This window comes from Camelus dromedarius, chromosome 1 (genome assembly GCF_036321535.1).
Source record: "Camelus dromedarius isolate mCamDro1 chromosome 1, mCamDro1.pat, whole genome shotgun sequence".
Classification (NCBI taxonomy): domain Eukaryota; kingdom Metazoa; phylum Chordata; class Mammalia; order Artiodactyla; family Camelidae; genus Camelus; species Camelus dromedarius.
In genome coordinates, this window is record NC_087436.1 from 118,321,776 (window position 1) to 118,341,480 (window position 19,705).

General features: G+C 55.4%; 1 protein-coding gene across 3 annotated transcripts in view; it reads left to right on the forward strand.

Moving 5' to 3' along the window:
• The window catches only part of STK32B (serine/threonine kinase 32B), a 307,925-nt gene that overhangs the window by 275,342 nt on the left and 12,878 nt on the right, over nucleotides 1–19,705 (forward strand). For all 3 annotated transcript variants that reach the window (XM_010975336.3, XM_031437500.2, XM_031437504.2), the window contains 4 exons: nucleotides 4,948–5,064; nucleotides 7,140–7,265; nucleotides 11,716–11,847; nucleotides 13,322–13,386. In XM_010975336.3, the coding sequence (XP_010973638.2) occupies nucleotides 4,948–5,064; nucleotides 7,140–7,265; nucleotides 11,716–11,847; nucleotides 13,322–13,386 (440 nt within the window). The remainder of the gene's footprint in view (nucleotides 1–4,947; nucleotides 5,065–7,139; nucleotides 7,266–11,715; nucleotides 11,848–13,321; nucleotides 13,387–19,705) is intronic.

Consider the following 19,705-nt stretch of genomic DNA (forward strand, 5'->3'; position numbering starts at 1 on the left):
GCCTGGCTGCTGACCATTAGTGGGGAGGTCCTAGGGCCCGGTGAGCAGAGGTCTGGGCTCCCTTCCACACTCCGTGCACCTTAGTCACTCAACTCATCTAAGCCCTGTTTGCCTCCTTCATAAAATGGGGACGATGAGGCCGGCCCGCGGGTCATTACATGGGGGATTATGGGAGCGAACGTGCGCAGTGCACAGGCGGCGCCCGCACCCCGGAGGCATGCTGACCTCTCAATAAACAGGCACATGGGGATGATTCTGAGACAGGCAGATGCACAGAAAGTGCTGATGGCATTCTTAGATGAGCAGGGGAGAATTTCTGGGAGGGAGGAAGCATTTATGTGGGGTCACAGATGAGTTGCTGGAGGGAACCGTGTGAGGAGAGATCGGGAAGAGCAGCTGAGGCCAACACAGCCAACGCTTTAGACTGACCAGCTGTCAGAAGGACAGTCGGGGAACTGTCTAGGGAGGACCCTGAGGTCAGCTGGAGACACTTGGCTTCACGCCATACGTAGTGCGGTGCCGTCCACGGAAGCATCAGCAGGGAGGTTAAGTGAGAGGCTGGGCTTTGGAATCACATGTTTCGGGGGCCAAATCCTAGCTTGGCTGAGGTGAGCCCATTTCTTATAGGATGTTGAGCAGTGTCCCCAGCCTCTACCCACTAGATGCCAGTAGGAATGGCCCCTACACAGTTATGATGACGAAAATGTCTCCAATCATTGCCTGATGTCCCCTGTGGGACAAATTATCCCCACTTGAGAACCACTGTCATAGAGCAATCAAGGTGACTCAAGGAGATCCTGGACGTCAGGCCACCGGCCCGTGACCTTGCAGAGTGTAGTTTTCATGCGGACGGTGGTGGAGCCCTGAAAGCCAGCACTGTGGTGCCATCAGGACTTCTACCGCCTCTGCATCTCCCCAGCCACCTCCCGCACCTGGTGTCACCCTTGCCTTTGACCTCAGTCAACGCCTGTCCTTAGGGCTGGGCAGACAGAGGAGGTGGGGGCGTGGAGAGGCCGGTGGGTAGTAGAGGGAAGGTGTCCAGAGCTCCTGGAGGCGGAGGGCAGAACTAAGGGTGCTGGATTCATGCCAGGTGGCGGGCTCAACCACAGGGACAAGGAGTCTGTGTATCAGCCCAGCCAAGGGAGAGGAGCGGCCTTGGGGTTGAGCACTGTCTGATTGATCTTTGGTAGAACACTGTGCCAGGAGTCAGAAACCAGGATGGACGTGAACTCTGTGATTTCGTTCCTCCAGATTGGCTGTCTGCATTTGGGAAGGGTTTTCAATTTTTCAAGCCATGTTTCTTGAAACTTCAGGACCCTGCAGGGGGTGATTCATGGGGAAGAAATATTTCTCCAGACTTTGGGGGTATAAATAGCCTGAGGACCTGCTCTTCCCTTTCATCCATTCTGTGTTTGGGATTTGGGGAAAATGATTTGGGGAGAAAAAACACTGGGTGAGATGGTCCCCCAGGCCCAGCTCAGCTCTAACAGTTAAAAGTACAGGTCTGTGGCAGTCCTTGTCCTCTTTCTTCTATTTCTTGGTAAATTGGCAATTGTTCTGTAAACTGAGTTTCCCGGAATAGTGAGACGCCCGCAGCGCGTAATGGGTGCGCCCGCTGCCCTGCTGCCGAAGCCGCTTTCACCGCAGGACGTGTAGTCTCTTTACCTTATGAGTATCGCTTGGTTTTCTGAGTCAACACATCCTAAGGCCAGTCAGTGAGAAGTAAGCATCAGCAGAATTCTCTACCACAAGCAGATGGAGTATCGATCCTCACATTTGCTGGTGTTCTTGTAGAAGGACCTGGGTTTCTCCACAGCCACCCACAGAGGTCAAGGCTGAGCCTGGAGCCTAAAGGGGCAGGGCTGGTTTTAACCATAGTGTTCCAAGTCCATTTCCAAATGGATTAGGGCTCCGTCGGCCTCATGGCTTATTATAGTTACCATTATCATCGTCGTGGTTATTTTTATTAGTCTGGTTCTCTCCACCTCTGGAGGGAACCACAGAGAGGCAGAGAGTGATGCGAGGGTCGGATGGGAAAGCAGAATTCGCGGATGCCTGGAAGTAACCAAGAAGGAAACAGAGAATGAGACGGAAATGATAAACGTCTTCACACGTGTAGCTAGCTGGTTCTCCAGTGGGGTGCTTGGGTTCCCGGGCTCTGGTAGGAAGGGCAGAGGAGGAGAATCTGGGTCTTGGTGGGACGTTGGGAAAGTCGCTTTTCATCTCCCAGCCTCAGTTTCCCAAACTTTAAAATGAAAAGCTGAAGGGGGAAGGGATAGCTCAAGCGGTAGAGTGCGTACTTAGCGTGCACGAGGTCCTGGGTTCAAGCCCCAATGCTCCCTCCAAACATAAATAAATGAACCTAATTACCTCCCCCCAAAATAATAAAAATAGACTTATAAATAAACAAATAAACAAACAAACAAACAAATTAGATAGGTGAGCCTGCGTCATCTCCCAACAGCCCTCCACCTGTGGTCACTGTGTTCCAGGGCGGGGCTGGGATGGGAGTCAGAGAAATGGCCTTTTGAGAGGCAAAAAGATGATAAGAAGCAATCCTGAGTGGTTCAGACACCCACGTCTCAGCCCCCGGCTTGTCTTCAGGTGCTGGCCAAGCCCTGGTACCCAGCATCCTCCCCTGCGCTGCGCCCTAAACCCCCGACAGTGCCTCCCAGCACCCAGCCCGCACCCGAAGCCTCGTACTGCTGTCTCCCTCAAGGCAGCGAGCCCAGGTGGGCAGGGCCTCTGCTGTTTTGCTCGCACCGGGGGCGCAGTCTACAGAGGACACTAGCACATCCCAGGAGCGACGTGGGAATCAGACACCTCTGATCAGAACTCTGTGTGGACGGCACGGGGGGGTGGGGGTTGTAGGAGCCTGCTGGGGCTGCTGAGACAAAACGCGACAGCCCGGGTGGCTGAACAACAGAAACTTGTTCTCTCACGGTTCTGAGGGCTGGAAGTCCAAGGTCAAGCTGTCCAAGGGTCGATTCCTTCTGAAGGCTGTCTCTGCGTGTGGACGGCCATCTTCCCCCTGTGTCTCTTTGTGGGGTGTCCCCTCTACATATCTCCCTTATGTCCTCGGTCCCCATTTTAGGTTTCCCCTGTTGATAAGCACCGCAGTCACACTGGATCAGGACCCACCCTCGTGACCTCATGTTGACTTGATTACTTCTGTAAACACTCTAGTCTCCAAGTAAGGTCACATTTGGAGGTGCTGGGGTTCACACGAATTTGGGGGAGATGATACGCCCATGACGGTAGTGGTCGGGCGAGCTGGGGGTTCACGCTGCCTGAGCTTTCATCTCGGTGCTACCACAACCACATCCCAGCTCTGGGGCGCCGGTTCGTCTTCTGTAAAGTCATACTCATGGTAGCGAACTGAGGAAGACGCGGGAGCTCTGGGCCTCGCGCTAAGCACTGTCAATGCACGTTCACTCTGATTTCTGGTCACGGTTGTTGTTACTGGTGGAATGCGAAGGGATCTCGCACATACAAAAGCAGGCAGCAGCTCTGGGCGGAAATTTGAACATTTTAAAACTGAAACCATACTCCACTTCTCATTAAATGAAAAGATGTTTGCAGAAATCGTTAAAGCATGTTAGCGTATCAAGCTAATTGGACTTTCTAGGGAGCCCACAGTTTTGGGGTTTGCATGTTGGGCAGAAGGGGGATGCCCGATTCAATTAACAGATGAGGGAGGAACTGCCCCTCAGGAAAAGGCCCCTTTCGGGAGGCACAGGCACACCCGTGTGGGCGGGCATCTTCCGTGGGCCCAGGGGGTGGGTGGTGGCCCCGGGTACAGATAAAGATGCTCCTTCATTCCTGGGAATCGTAGCCCACCCAGGGCTCAAAACTGCCTCACCTCCCTGGGTTGGCCCCTCCTCTTCACAGCAGCCCCGTGGGAGTCCAGGTTCCATGAGGTTGGAGCTGGCACCTTACACACCGCGGGAGCCCAGATGGCGTCTAGGCTCATGGTCAGCGTTCAGTCAACAGCTGTGGGTGGACTGGCCATCATCCGTGTCACTGTTGTGCTCTGGGACCTGCTGGATGGCAGACACTGCTCGGGGTCCTGAGAACACAGAGGTGGGGTGATATAGTCCCACCTTTCAGGGGTCCCCAGTAGGAATTCCACACCAGAGAGTAAGTTCATGTGGGTTAACAGTGAGCTCAGTCCTCCAGATTTCTCCAGGATCAGTTTATTGTTGAAACACACTTGCTTAGGAAACAACTTCCTGCCTTCGCCCTGAGTCGTGTGACCACGGTGCAAACCTGAGAGCATCTCGGACCACGCAGCCAGGTGTTCTGGGGGGGGAGGGAGTGTCGGAGGGAGTGAGGCGACGTGCAGACACTGTCCAAGCCTCTTCCCCAGGGTCCCGGTCAAGAAAGTCTTCCGGAGCTTTGAGAGGTGCTTACAAGCAAGAAACTGCCCGAGGCAATGTCAGGAGAACTCTTCAGAAGGTTTAATGCTCTGCCAAGCTGGGGAATTGTACCGAGCTGGGGAACTGGGAGAGAACAGGGCTTCAGGGCTTATGCATCCTCCCCGGAGGGGAGAGGGGATGGCAGGAGGAAGAGACCCAGCCTCCCCATGCCCTTCCCCCGACCCGGCCCTGCTCACTCCGGGCTGCCTCGGCCCCGGCCCCGGCAGGGAAGGTACAGCTAAGGCCCGCCGGTAGGTGGGGGGCTGTGGATGGTGAGAGCCTGGGCGTGGAGTGGGGACTCGGGCTAGGCTGAGGGTGTGGGTCCTGTCTCCGCCGGTTACAGCCTGTGTGACCTTGCCAGGTCACCTACCCTCCTGGGGCCGGAGGGATCAGCCATGTAAGAGGAATACCCCTGTTACCTGAAGGGGAAGAACAAATCATGCCGGGTAATGACAGCTTTAACCACGTCGGTGGCCTCTTCCACTTGCGCACGCTCTCTCTGATACCACCTGTTGTCCTTGGGTTGCAGAGACCGTATGAAATCCACTCGGCCACGCCCATCGACGAGGTCCTCAACATGTTCAAGGTGGAGCGTGTCCACTACTCGTCCACGTGGTGCAAGGGCATGGTCGCCCTGCTGAAGAAGGTAAGAGGGCAGCCGCCAGCCCACCTGGCCAGGGAGCTGGTCCCCGGGTGCAGAAACAGGCACACCAGCGAATTAAGGAGTGAGAGGACGAATGGCCTGACAGCAGTGGAAATGATAAAGGAAGCAGGGCTCTGGCGCCTCATCGCCTCATTGTCTGCTCTCACCGTCTCGCAGGAAGGCCGCAAAGCCCCTGCTGGACAGTGGGGTGTGGCGTGGCGTCCTGTCGGCGACAAAGCCCTCAGGCTCTTTTCACTCTGCTCCAAGCTCTGAATAATTAGAAATACTTAATGCACGTGGTTCCTTAAAAATTTTATAGTCTTTTAACTCACTGAGCTTTAAGAAATTGGGCATCTCCTGACTTTTTCCAGGAACTATTGCTGTTAGAATAAAGCAGAAGTTCTCCAAGTGTGGTTCCTGGACCAGCATCACCTGGGAGCTTATCGGAAATGCAGATCTTCATCTGGAATCTGCAGACCTTCTGAATTACAAACTGGGGCGGGCCGCTTGTCTGTGTTCTGATAAGCTCTCCGGGTGGTCCTAGGTCCTAGGGCGGGCTGGAGTTCCCACAGGCCATGGGTCGTGGCGCCCTCCTTCTGAGGCTGGTGTTCAGCTAAACTCGCTCGGAACCTTTCAAGACACAGGGTCGAGCCTTGCATGTGGTTGGCACCAGTCACCTTTAATAAAAGAATGACAGCCGCCAGCACTGGTTGGGGGAACGTTAAGTTCCGGGCCACGCGGCGGCTCTGCTCACTCAGTAAGCCCTGCGAGCGGAGTGCTGTCATTACCCCCTTAGCAGAGATGAGAACGCTGCGGCTTAGAACACTGGGCTGTTAGAGGGCAGGGGAGGAACTGAATCCTAGCTCTCCACACTGCGGATGTCAGCTCTTAATCCCTGCACCACTGTGGATGACTTGTGGGATTACTCCTGAGTTAAATTGCTATAGAGGAGTTTCAGCGCTTGGGTTTTGGCCGTCAGTGGTCCTGAACTCCAGCTGCTAATGGAATCATCTGGAGTCCCTACACATGCTAACACCTTCCCCTCCCGCTCACCCAGAGAGTCAGGGAACTAGCTGCTGCCCTGAAAGGTGAAACCCCCCACCCTGCCCAGGGCACTGAGGTGGCATCTCTGAATCTGCATCTGTCATCCTGGGGCAGCCCCTAGAGAGAGGCCACCAGGATCATCAGCAGGTGGGACCCTGCCCGGTGTCCCTCACGTGGTGTGACTCCAGCCCCCTGGCTGCAGTGATAGGAGGGAGAAGACTGGTAGGGGGTCCTGATGCTGGCCCGCACCTGCCAGCAGCTGGGTGTGGCATCCTGCCTTACCACATGCCGGGTGCTGACCAGTCCCCGTCGGGTCTCGTCCGAGTCATGAGCTGGAGGTGGAAGAGTTACCTTTACTCTTCCGGCTTTCCGAGGAGGAATCGCGCAGAGCAGCCACTCACCTGGCTACCAAGTGGCCGTCCCAGGGCTGGACCCCAGCTTTCATCTTTAGCCCAGGTGTTCTTTGCACCGGATAATCCCCTCTGGATGCAGGAGAATATTGTATAGCTGTTTGTGTTCTTAACAGCATCACCGGTTGTTAGCAGAAACTCTATTTGAGGAGAGGCTAAAATTGTCCCCTTGGCTACAAATGAGGGCCACTCCATCAGGCTGCAGAGGTCACCTCAGAGCTGTTCAGGGATAAATTTGATAATGCTTTTGTGTATCCCGTTACTGAGCTGAAAGTCCTAAAACAAGGTGGCTAATTCTTTTTATTTTTAATTGGAAGCCTCTGCAGACATCAGTGAGAGGTGACATGTCACAGGGTGTGAGTCCCTGAAGGGAGCACAGTGGTTGAAAATCTGGTCCCTGCCTAAGAGCCCCTGGCTGGATGACCTTGGGCAAGCAGCCTGACCCCTCAGTTCCTGGCTGTACAGAGATGGGTGTAGGTGACGCTTCCAACCACAGCAGCCCAGACAGGGCATGACATTAATGGAACGTGAAAAGTAGGGGCACCTTCATTTTCCCACGAGTCCCCGCTAACCTCAGGGAGGGGGTGCACCGCCCAAGCTAACACGTTTGCCCTTTGCCTGCAGCTCCTGACCAAGGACCCCGAGAGCCGCCTGTCCAGTCTCGGTGACGTCCAGAGCACACCCTACTTGGCCAACATGAACTGGGATGCGGTGTTTGAGAAGGCGCTGACACCTGGCTTTGTGCCCAATGTGAGTGAGGTCCCGTCCGGTGGCATGCTGCCCTCTGCAGGGTCCCCCGCCTGGGCGTGCAGGAAAAGCCTACAAGCTGGCCAGTGGGGCCCTTACTGGTCATGGTCACTTGAGCACCAGAGGGGTGAGTTTCACTGAGATTCAAGATGGATTTGAACCTGATTTCTGATGTCCAGCTGGGCAGCTTCTCTCCCTGGAGCAGGTCCTCGTGGGCACAGAACCTCCCATCTCTTACTGAATCACATCCATGATGCACACAGGTCCAGGCCCCGGGGGGAGGGGGGCTGGCAGGAGCAGAGTGAGCCCTGCTTTCATGGAGCCAACTGTCCAGTAGAGAAAGACATTGGGCCACCAGTAAGTGTATAACCTGACTCCAGGTAGTGATGTGGGTGATTACCATGCACAGAAGAACTAAGACAAACGAGACCAGGATGAAGGCTGAAGAGGCAAGGGCTGCTCTGAGGCAGAGTTGGCAGAGATCTGAACTTGGCGAGGGAACCAGGCTTACGGGGACGGGGACGGGACCGAGCCTTCCAGGCAGAGGGAACAGCAAGATTACATGCCGCCTCAGGGCAGCCAAAGCTTGGGTTTCAAGGAACAGTGAAAAGGTTTTATGGCAGGAGCTGAATAAAATAGAGAGAAAATAATAGGGAATGAGGGTGGGAGGGGCCACAGCCCGTACCCTGGAGGCTTCCAGAGGCCGGAATAAGGATTTCAGACTATGTCCTCCAAACACCGGACTGTTGTCTGCGGGGAGGTGAAACCCCGTGGGAAACAGGTCTGGGGCGGGGGCAGGGGAGCTGGGGGCTGGGGTGGGCGCTGGTCTTGCATTTCCCCGGGAGTCTGCAGAACGCACTGAAGGAGGAGCGATCAGTGGGACAGAAGTCCTGGGCTACAGTCCAGCGCCGCCACCTCTGTGCTGTGACCCCAGTGCATATTTCTGACCAGGGGAAGCCTGCCTTCTCCGAGTCCCCAACCCAGAGCTGCCTCTGTCCGCCTCAGGGGGCTCCCTGCCTCCTCACAGCCCCTTGGACAGCTGTGTGGAGACGGGTGCCCGAGGCTGTGACAAAGTGGCTGCTCAGCTACGGCCCTTTCCCCTCTTCCCACTGTAGGAGTTCGGGGGCTCTGCCTGGCCAGCTGTGGGCTCTCTGTGCGGGGTGTGTCGCCCGTGCAGCCTGTGCTCGCGGAGCATGTGCATATGCAGACGCTGTGCACAGTACCCGGTGAATCCCTGGTAGTGAAAAGTCACAGCACCAGTTGTCAGGGAGCTTGCAGGCCGGAGCAGGGCCCCTCACGGGTGCTCTGCGGGCGTCAGGGCTGGGCAGCTCATTGTGATGGGTGCTGTCCTGTGCATCGAGGCTGTTAAGCAGCATCCCAGGACTCTGCCCACGAGGTGACAGGAGCACTTCCCACTTGTGACACCAAAAGTGTCTCCAGACATTGCCAAGTATCCCCTCCGTACAAAGACACGTGTAATAAACCAGGGCTGCGTCCTAGGAGGCCTGCAGCAGCTGGAGGCTGGGTCCCCTCCGCTGCCTCTGGGATCCCCGGCGCACAGGCTCCAGGAGCAGGCTCGTCGCCTGTTAACTGGGGAGAAGATGGGGTCCCCTCACGGATCTTGGGAGGAGCAACTGCCCAGGGGCTTCCAGAGGCTCCAAACGGGGCCTGACACACTGTGAGCCTCAGTAAATGCCACCTGGGCCATTGCTGTGTTAACAAACCCACTGGAGGGCTGTTCTCAGTTCCCTTCGCTGACTTCATGCGGAATGCACACTCTGGATGTGCAGAGAGAGATGCTTGCGTTCTCCGTGTGCTCTTCTGCCAAGCTCAGGGCAGACTGATGAAGCCCAGGGATCTTGGTGCAAACTGTCTAATGAATTCTTCCCCCTACCTCGTCTCAGCCTCCCCAAGGCTGTGTGCAGATGTCCTGGGGGACACGTGGAGCCAACACGTGGCATTATCTTTTAGGACAGCTACCTGCGTTTGCAGCCATCCCCTGCTGCCCCTCTCTCGCTCCACTCAACACACACACACACACACACACACACACACACGCGTGCACTGGGCCCACACCCAGCCACACCCAGATGCTGACAGTTGTCCCCTCTGGCCGCGCTGCTTCTGACCTCCATATCTTCGCACACACTGCTTCTCCTTCCAAGGACGCCCTCCTTGTCCGCTTGGAAATCTCCTCCACCTCTTTCCAGACTCAGCATAAAACACAGCGGCCGGTCCAGGGGAGGGTCTTGGTAGCTGCCTTCTGGATGAGGAGCGAGCTCAGATGCTGCCTCCTCTGGGCACCTTCCTGGGCAGCCCCTCTGGCTCCTTCCCTGCAGTGAATCACAGCCTCGCTGGTTCCCCAGGACAGGCGCCCGGGTCTACGTTAGCAGCCAGTGCCATTCTGTTACAATGTACCTGCCATCTGCCGGAGAGCTGCAGAGAACAGGGGCCATGCAGCGTGGGCTGAGAGAGACCCTAGAGCAATGGGTGACCCTAGAAGCCACTCGAAGCCCTCAGTGTGTGCTTGTCACGTGGGTCTGGATGAACTGAGGATAATAGTCAACAGGGTTGAGCATGTTCCAAAACTCCTCATATAAGCCCCACAGCAGGGAAGGGGGTCCTGTTAGTATTCTCAGCTTAGCTGAACAGTGTTGGGGTGGGTGACCGCCCACCAGTACTCAGGGAGAAACTGGCCGAGCCAGGACTTGACCTCAGTCAGTCTGGACCTGGAGCCTGAGGTGGAATGAATGAATGAATGAATGGCAGATAAATCAGGCCAGGAAAGACAGGGGCCTGAAATCTGACCTGTTCATCGGGAGAGGGTGAGTGGTGGGGAACAGATGTGCCCCCGGGGGAAAGGGGAACACCAGCTGAGTTGCAGAGGTTGGTGTTGGGGGGAGCCCAGCGCAGGCAGGCGGCTGTCGTTTCTGACACACCCGTGGGGGCCGTTCTGCTGGGACCTCTCTCCGTGGTGAAGAAAGGAAAGGGGAAAGGACGTAGTGCTGCCCCCAGCAGCCCACGAAGTAAACAGCAATAATAATCACCGCGGTTAACAGCTGGTGGTGCCCCCAGGGCAGGGCCTGGCCTAAGAGCTATACGCTTGCAGAACTTCTCTCATTCTCCAGTTATGGAAACTATGGCCCAGAGAGACGGGGTGACGTGGTGGTGAGCGGAGCAGCCAGGCCGCGCCCCAGTTCTGTCTGCAAAGCCCTCCTTCTTCCTCCTGCCACGGCCGTGACAGGACTGGCTCATGTCCGGGGGTGGGGCAGGCTGGCCAAGGCAAGTTTGATTGCAGGTAGCAAGACCCTCGCTTCTCAGTTGGAGTTTAAGACCAGGGCTCCGACGGGAGACGGCTGGGACTGCAGGGCCGCAGAGGGAATGGCCAGTCATTGCAGGCCTGCCAGGGACCAGGCAGGACCTGTGCCAGAAGCTTCACAGGTACTCAGTTAACACTCATCAGTGCTCTGAGCCTGCTGCGTTTTACACAGCTGGGGAAACTGAGGCAGAGAGAGGTTCTACGTCTTCCTCAAAGCCACACAGGTGAAAGGTGAGGATGTAGGACTCAGTGGCAAGGCTGGCTGGTCCTCAGGGCTGTGCCCAGCCCCCTCCTCCCCAGCTCCCATCCCAGCAGGAGCGGGGACATCCCCTCAAGGACTCACTCCTCACCTGGCCCTACGTGAAGGGCTTTATTCATTTGTCTGATTTCCCAAGAGGGAGGACTTCTTACCCAGACTTTACGGAAGGTGAACTGAGTCCCAAAGAAATAAAGAATTTGTCCAAGGTCAGCAAGCAGAACTGGGCTTTTTCTCTGTGCCCCTTCAGAGCTGTTGACGTTACAATCACGAGACTGAACTGCCTGAGAGGTCTGGCGTCCTGGGCTGGGTCTCCGGGGGGGAAGGGCCACCTGGGACAAGTCAGGGAGTCCCACATTGCTTCTGACCAGAGTGGCTGGAGCCCGGGCTGGAGCAGGGCCGGGCCTGGGGGTCAGCTGACCCCAGCTGCAGGGGAACAGGGAGCCAGAATGGGGAATTGGGTAGATCTGGGACAGAAATGGCGTCTTTAAATGGAATTGTTAAAAATGTATTTCTATAAAAGCTAGGAATGACATAAGAAGGGGTGTAGAATAAAATAAGTGGAAATACCAGATTGGGAAACTGAACTCCACCTCCTGAAATGAACATACATAAGAAGATTAAGGAAACGGATGATCACAGGCGGGGTTGCCCAAGGTGGGCAGGTGGGCGGGGATCATGGGGGTCAAGGAATGACTGACGTAGGCAGCGAGGACGCATCTTTGTTCATCATCAGGGAAAAAAGAATGTAGCTGACGTGTCCCGGGGGGTAGTTAATTGTTTCTTGTTGAAGGAGTGATTGAAGGAATGGATGAAAGTACAATTCAGTGACCGGCAGAACAAAGACACGCCATGTTTTCTTTTCCACCTCTTTTCAGAAAGGAAGATTGAACTGCGATCCTACATTTGAACTTGAAGAAATGATTCTCGAATCCAAACCACTTCACAAAAAGAAGAAGAGGTTGGCCAAGAACAGGTCCAAAGACGGCACGAAGGACAGCTGTCCTCTGGTGAGAGCCGTCGTGGGAGCAGACCCCAGTGAAGGGAATCCGATGTGCAGTAGATGAGGCTGGGCGAGGCTGCTGCTTTGCCCAATGGGGGCTTGTCACCTCGCCCTCCCAAACACCTTCATTTGCAGTAAATCAGATGCATCTGTGGAACAAGTGGTCTTTCATAGCACAACACTGTGAAAGCATCACTGGAGAGGGACGTATGGAGCTCTCACCGTTCATAGTAGCACTGTTCCTAGTGCAGGAGCTTCCGTATCCCTAAGCAGGAGCAGAAGAAACAGCGCTGCGTGACCTCAGCTCTGTGCCAAGTAGCCCCCAGTGCCCTTTGCAAAGGTTTTATGCTGAGGGGGGCAGGGACTTTCGAGGGGCTCTGGGCACCTGAGCCTCTGTGGGTCGCTGCATTAATTCAGGTTGCCATCACAAAGTGTCACAAACTTGGGGGCTTAAAACAACAGATGTGTATTCTCTCACAATCCTGGCGGCCAGAAGTTCAAAATCAAGGTACCAGCAGAGCTCTGCTCTCTCCAAATGCTGTAGGGAAGGCCCTTCCTGGCCTCCCCTGGCTTCTGGTGGTGGCCAGCAGCCCTCAGCATCCTTTGCAGCTGCAGCGGCCAGTCTCTTGCCCCGTCTTCACGTGGCCTTCTTTTAAGGATACCAGTCACTGAATTTAGAGCCCACCCTTCTCCGGTGTGACCTCATCTACGCTAGTTCCACCTGCAGTGACCTTGTTTCCAATTAAGGTCTCGGGGTTAGGGTTTTTACATATCCTTTTGAGGGGCACAGTTCAGCCCGCGACTGCCCCTTCCTCCATAAAAAAATACATTAAAAACGATCATTTCTGGTGACATGGATACGAAGGTGCACCGTACTGAATGTAACTTTCAGCGCTCACTGTTCACTTTTTTCCGACTGTGAGAGAAATGAAAACATCTTTGTAGCCCCTGAAAGTATCGGGGGCCCTCCACTGTGCCTGTGGAGACTAAGGCAGAAGCCTGGGTGCACATTCATCAGGGCGCACAAGAGGGCGGGGGTCCTGCCCAGGCGAGCGGTACGCGCCCAGCATCCAGGCGGCTTCCGAGGCGTGTGTTACGGAGCGTCTGTGAGACTGATGGGCCTCGGCACCTGCTCTGAAGAGAATGAGCATCTTTGCACGATAGTCTTGACGTTCTCCCCCTCCCCCACTATGCTTCTTAATTAGTGATCAGGAAACCAAGGTCATGATTTTCCGTTCATATTCCATTTTAACATGGCTTTTCAATTGGATTTAATGGCTTAAAATGGAGAAAAATGTCTTTGTCTGCCAGCCCCCCCGGCCCTGCCCATGGCATAGCTGCCCGTATGATCAGGACTGTCCCAGCCACTTATCTTGTCCCCAGCCCCAAGCGTCCATGGTCCCCTATAGGTCAGTCTCTGTGCCTTGACATCCCCTGGATGATGCTCTGTCACTGACAGTGCCCTCTCTGCTCTTTGACAGAACGGACACCTCCAGCAGTGCTTGGAGACGGTGCGGAAGGAATTCATCATATTCAACAGAGAGAAGTAAGTCCCTCCACTGGCATCCGCTGGGCAGAGCCCGTCTACGAGCAGAAGGTCTCCCCGGGAGAATCGGGGTCCCTGGCCCCCGCCCCACGAAGCCAGCTGTGGCGCTGGGAGGGAAGCAGCAGGCGGCCCCCACTGTTCTAACCCTGCGTCAGCCACGCGGCCTGAGCAAGGCGCTCCCTTCACCTCTCTGGGCCGCAGGGGCTTCCCGGGAAGTGGGCGGTGGGCGGCCACGGCAGGACGGAGCTGGCCCTCACGGTGCAGGCGCAGAGGCAGGCCCGCAGATGGCTGCGTGCCGAGCCCCAGAGTGGAACTACCCGGGACCAAGTCCTGGCTCTGCCGCTGCCAGAGTGGCCTGGGGCGAGTTAGTTAATGTCACTGAGCCCCATGTACAGCAGTGACCAAATGGAAATCGCTCCCTTGCAGTGTGGCTTTTGTAAGATTCCGTGAGGCTGGGAGTGCGGATAGCTCAGTGGTGGAGCACATGCTTAGCAGGCACAGGGTCCTGGGTTCAATCCCCTGTACCTCCATTTAAAAAAAAAAAAAGATGAAACGAGGCTGTTGATACAATGCCCGGCAGTAGGAGTACTCATGGAAAGGATTATTATTATTGTTGCTATTATTTAATGAGGGAAGGTGGTGTGGGCTGTGTCAGGACCCCAGCATCACGGGCAGGCAGGAGACAGGGTGATGCTGTGTTGCGAGGGGCTCCTCGGGGCTCTGACCTGGCCGCACCGCTGCCCTTCCAGGGGTTGCCCAGCAAAGGAAGCAAAGGCCCAGGCTTGGTCCCAGCCGCCCTTAGTATCTGGGAGCCCATCTGCCTGAGGCTGGTTAGTCAGGGCAGAGGCAGGGGCAGCGGTGGGCTTGTGCAGCAGGCGCTGAAGCCCTGCGGGCAGGACTGACAGCAGATCAGCCCCATTGGGCCAACACTCAACTCGGCCTTGGCCTTGCAGAGATGGTCAGATACGCGTCCCTCCTTCCAGGAGGGCCAGACGGACAGATGCCGGGTTGACCCTTAGGCAGTCACCAGTGTTCCACCGTTTCCGGTTTCTAGCAGCAGAGGGGATGTGTGCCATGGAAAAGGGCAGCCCAGGCAGTGGCTCCCACAGCAGGCGCCAGGCTCAGCCTGGGTGTCAGGGAAGCTTCTAGAAGCGTCATGCCCAGCTGAGTCCTGAGGATCGAGGAGGGCAAGGTGTGGTGGTCCAGGAACAAGGACAATACACAGAGGAGTGAGACGGCTGGGCAGATGCAGGGACCAACAGCTGATTAAGAAGTTTGAATTCCCAAGCATGCGTGGAGGTGGGCACAGGAGGTGAAGGACCTGGGACGGGGTTATTTAGATTTTGGCCCCGGGGCTGGTGGGCAGGGCAGCACTGCATTCGCAGTGAGGGAGGTGGCGGCCTGTCCTTTGTCCTGGGCGGCTATGGTTCAAGGGCCACTGGATGCCCAGTTGGCCCAGACACACGCACCAAGCCACTGGAAGACCACGTCTCCTTGGTCCCCACTCTGGCCAGCAGAACGGAAAGGGCCTCTGTGACACAGCCCGTCCAACTTGGGGCAGGCGAGGGCTTACGTGGGGAGTGGTTTCAAAGCTCATCGCCATTTCTCTGTGGTCCTGCCTTCTCTGACGCTCACGTCCCTTCCTTCCCTGCCATGGATACCCAGTCCTGGGAACTTCTGCCCAAATCAGCTTGGGTGCTTTGGACCAAAGTGATGGTGGGCTCCAGGGAGCCTTGCCTGGGGTCCTTCACCAGTTCAGGCATGTCCATAGGGTCCTCAGAGAGTGTCTGGGTAGCAAACGTGAGCGCGTGAAAAGGCAGACGGGCGAGGAACCCAGGCAGTAGCGACTGCGTTGCGCGTTGGGCTGCACGCCAGGAGATGCTTCCACTTGGAATCAGAAGAATCCAAGTTGCTTCCTTTTCAAAGAAAATGAAAATGAGAGATACCCCCCGCCTTGTGTCGTTCAGGGGCTGCATCTGGCTGCCTTCAGCAGAAGCACCACTCTGCAGTGGCTTCAGCCAATTAGATTTTCTTTCTCGCGTGGAAAAGTGAACTGATTAGGGAAATGTAGTAGGACTGCCCAGCCGGCTGAGGACCCCTTTGAGATCTGGGGTCGTGGATTTTGAAGTGAGGCTGGCACAGTTAACAGGAGTTAGCAAAATAAAGAGAGAGGGTGGAAGTCGTATTCCAGTCTGGGGGGTCAGGGATCAGCATATGGAAAAGAGGAGGCAGGGAAGAAAATCGCTCAAGGTGGGAGCTGTGCGTGGGTCGGACTGTGGTTCCCGCTTTCTCGTCCCTGCCTCTCTGCTCACCTGAGATACTCCCCGGTGGCCCTGAGGCTGACAGGCCTCTCCTGTCCCCCAGCCTCTCCCCACCTGCCATATAAGAGTATCCAGGTGGAGGGCTTGGTCTGAGCATCGCGTCGACCCCTCCACGTCAAACCCCATCCCTGCTCCACGATGTCCACGGGAAGGGACCACAGTGCATCCACCCATAACCCTCCCTGCTGCGGATTCTCATCTGCAAAAATGTCTATGAGACGTCAGTGCATGAGGCATGATCTGCCTGAAACCAAGTGTTTTCCTTTAAAACCAGGAAAAAAGTAGGCACTGTTCATCCTGCACTCCTTTCTGCAATCCTGTTTTGGAAGCACCTGCTGTGTTGGCACTTGAGTATCTGGGAAAATTAAGTCAAGTATCTTCTTTCCGACATCAGCCACGCAGCCAGTGGGATGAGAGTGGGGGATGCGGGACGCTGAGCCAGGCTTCTCTTCCTGCTCCGGGGGACTACGCTGCCCTCTCCCAGCATCCTCCTGCAGTTCCATCTCCTTTCATTCTCCACTCGCCTGGCCGTCAATTGGCAACAGAGTGGTCCCGCTCCAGTGTGCGGTCCTGCTTGTCTCTGCAGGGGGTGCAGCAAAGATGGACTGGAAGGAAGTCAGTGGTCACAAGGGTACCTATGAGAATCTCCTGTGGGCAGGAGTCGTTAGCATTTAGAGTTGCTATGTCTGTCGCAGATTGAATCATGTCCGCCCCCCCAAAATATGCTGAAGTTCTAGCCACCAGTACCACGGAACTGCACCTTATTTGGAAATCGGGTTGTTGCAGATATAATTAGCTAAGATGAGGTCATAGTGGAGCAGGGGGCCTTTATTCCGACATGATTGGTGTCCTGTTAAGAAGATAAGAGACACACAGGGCGAGGGAGGCAGAGACTGAAGCGATGCATCTCCAAGCCAGGGAACATCAATGGTGGCCCACAGCCACCAGAAGCCAGGAGGGAGGCCTGGGACAGTCTCCCTCAGAGCCTCCAGAAGGAACCAACCTTGCCAACACCTTGATTTCAGACTTCTGGTCTCCAGACGGTGAGACAATACACTTCCGTTGTTGTGAGCCACCTGGCTGGTGGTACTGTGTCACAGCCTCCCTGGGAAACCAGTACAGCCTCCTTCTGAATCAGAAGCTGCAAGAATGGGCGTGGGGACCTGCATTTTCACATGTTTGTCAAGCAGTTCTGGTGCCCAAAAGTTTGAGAATTTCTGCCGGAGACCAGTGTGCCCAAACCTTGTATCCGCTGGTTGGTCCTGGGCTGAGTCACAAGAATCCTCATCTAAAACTGTGCCCGAGGACCGAGGGAACGAAACGTGCCCACCGAACTGAGAAGGTGCCTTGAGACTGAAAAACAGGGCAGGCAACATGATGTGTGTTGTGGGTGACTTACACGCGGCTCGGATGGGGCATAAGGCAACGTGGCAGCGTCTGCAGCTGAACTCTGCACCTCCGAGGGGCCATGCGGATAATTGTACAGTTAACCTAAGGTATGGGGGTGCGTGCTTAGAGATGGGGATTGCATTTCTAAGTCAAGGCCCTATCTGGTTTATGATGGGCGACTTGTCTCATGGGTGCCAGGAGTACGTCAGTGAAGGTCCTGAACATTCTCTGGAGACTAACAGAGCATAGAAGCTATCTGGACCTGGTGGTCATTAAAGAGTATCTACTAACTGCAAAGCCCCTGACGACAGAGAGGAGATTCATGGCACAGTACAGCCCCAGGCAGGGTCAGTGGGAGGACAGGAGGAGCTGAATGGGCCCAAGATGGTGTCTGCTGTGCTAACAGCCAGACGAACTGCAAACCCTTCAGCACTTCCTCCCCTTTGCCCTGGACCATTCATCTACAATTCCAGGCCCTCTTGGGTTGAAGGATGCTACTGAAGGCTCCTACTTGCCCCTTCCCCACACAGCGACATGTGTCTTGCCTGGACCAAGTGTGCTTCTGCAACTAGAGAAAGCTCTTGAGCAAAGAAAAGGTTCCCCTCCTCCCACGGGACGTGGAAGCTGCCGCAGGGGTGAAGTGCCAAGGGGACGGGGCAGGACAACTTCTGCGTCAGCTCCCATAGAAGATTCTCATCCAGTCCTTTGACAGGTGTCATAATCCTGGACGGGGGCCTGGGGACACAGAAGTGGATCTAGCTGGGCCCGTGTCCTCGGGGTGCCTGCAGCCTGCAGAGGAGATGCTGGCATGCAGACATGCGCGGGTCACTGTGGGGACGCGAAGGAGATACCCTGGGTCTGACCTCTCTGGACGTCAGTTTCTAAACAGAGAACAAAATTAAAATGAGCTCTGCCTGATTTTGTGGAAGTGCAGCTATTGGCTAATGGTCTCAACTGGCAGAAGGCCACCGAGCCAGGTGGAATGTCTGCTTCCAGAGACTGGCCGGGACTTCCAAGACCTGCGCAGCTGAGTTTCCATCCATTTGAGAAATGCACCGTGGGGCTTGACCTCCTATTTTCAGCCAAAGATCTGAGCTGGGATGATTTTTCCAAAAGGTCTTCTCAGACGTGACAAAAGTTTTGCCGAACATAAAAAGCCCTTGGTGAGAAAGGGGTTTGAGGAGCTGAATTTTATATCCGTGTCCTCTCTTAAAGAAATAGAAACATTTAAAACTCACATGAACGCTACCTTTTGGAGCCCTTAAAAACATTACCTTTTAAAATTCAAATACTGCATGTGTCATAGTTAATAATACTATTAACGCTAATCGTACTTGCTTTTATGGTTTTAGAGCACGTTCCTTTAATCCAGGGTTTCTCAGCCTCGGCGCTATTGACACTTGATGACTGCTGACATCAATTCTTTGATGTGGGAAAAGTCCTGTGCATTGTAGGGTGTTTGGCAGAATCTGTGTCCGCTGCTCATTAGGTACCAGTAGCACCTCCAGAGTTCTGACACCAAAAATGACCCTGGACACTGCCAAGTGTTCCCCAGCAGGCAAGTCACCCCAGTTGAGAACTGCTGCTCTGATCCGCCTAACTCACCATGTTTCCCTGAGAGAATTACCACCATCATCGCCGTTCCCAAGCTCTTGCAGCCCTTACTTGGAATATGAAGGACTTGGAAGCTAATCTTCCATCCCCTGGATTATTGGCTCTGACTACTCCGTGTGTTCCCCTGTTGTTCAGCAGGTGCTAATTCAGCATCCCCATTGGGTCGGGTACCAGGGGACAGTGGGAGCAAGGCCCCCATTCTCATGGGGCTCCCATTTTGGTGGAAAGAACTCTGTGAGATGAAGGAAGGAGTTCTTTCCACAGTGGTGTCTTTGGGGTTTCTCTCCAGTGCCTCCTGGTGGGGCAGTGGCTTGCACAGAGCAGACGGTCATCAGGGCTCATTTTTATTGGGCCCCTGCTTGATGAGATTCAGTCTGAGCATCTGTCCTGTGAGCCAGTTACTTTTATCCCCTCCCTTCGCAGGCGAAGAAGGGCAGGCACAGAGTGGGTGGACAGCACTGGGCTAAGAGGCAGCAGGGAGGGTGGGGAAACACAGTCTGGCTCTGGAGCCCAAGCACGGCATCAAAACGCAAAACGGCCCCTCCCTGCGCATGTTAAACTTTGGGCGGAGAATAACCGCGGCCCCTTTGACGCCATCTGTTGGTGAACCTGGACATTGCAGGTGCAGGATGGTACACCCAGTCTGTCCTCACTCCTCCAAAGAAACACAGCAGCAGCAAGCCATGGCCACACTCAGCTGAGGATGGGGGTGGGGGTTCTAGACAAAGACCATGACGAGGCCAACAATCAAAACGTAAAGTTTGCTGACTCCACCTGCCCAGGTGGTTCCCTGGAGGATGCCAGCCTTGGAGGTCCCCAGGTAGTTACATAGGGACCCTCCACAGTGCCCTGGAGCCACTGAGAGCTGGGAACAAAGAGGCAGAAGAGTTCCATTCATCTCAGGCTTGGGAAGCAGGTGGATGGGGCAGGTCCTGGTCCTGCCACTCTTGGTGGGGATCCTGGCGGGGTCCCAGCCCCCTGGAGCCTTGGGTTCC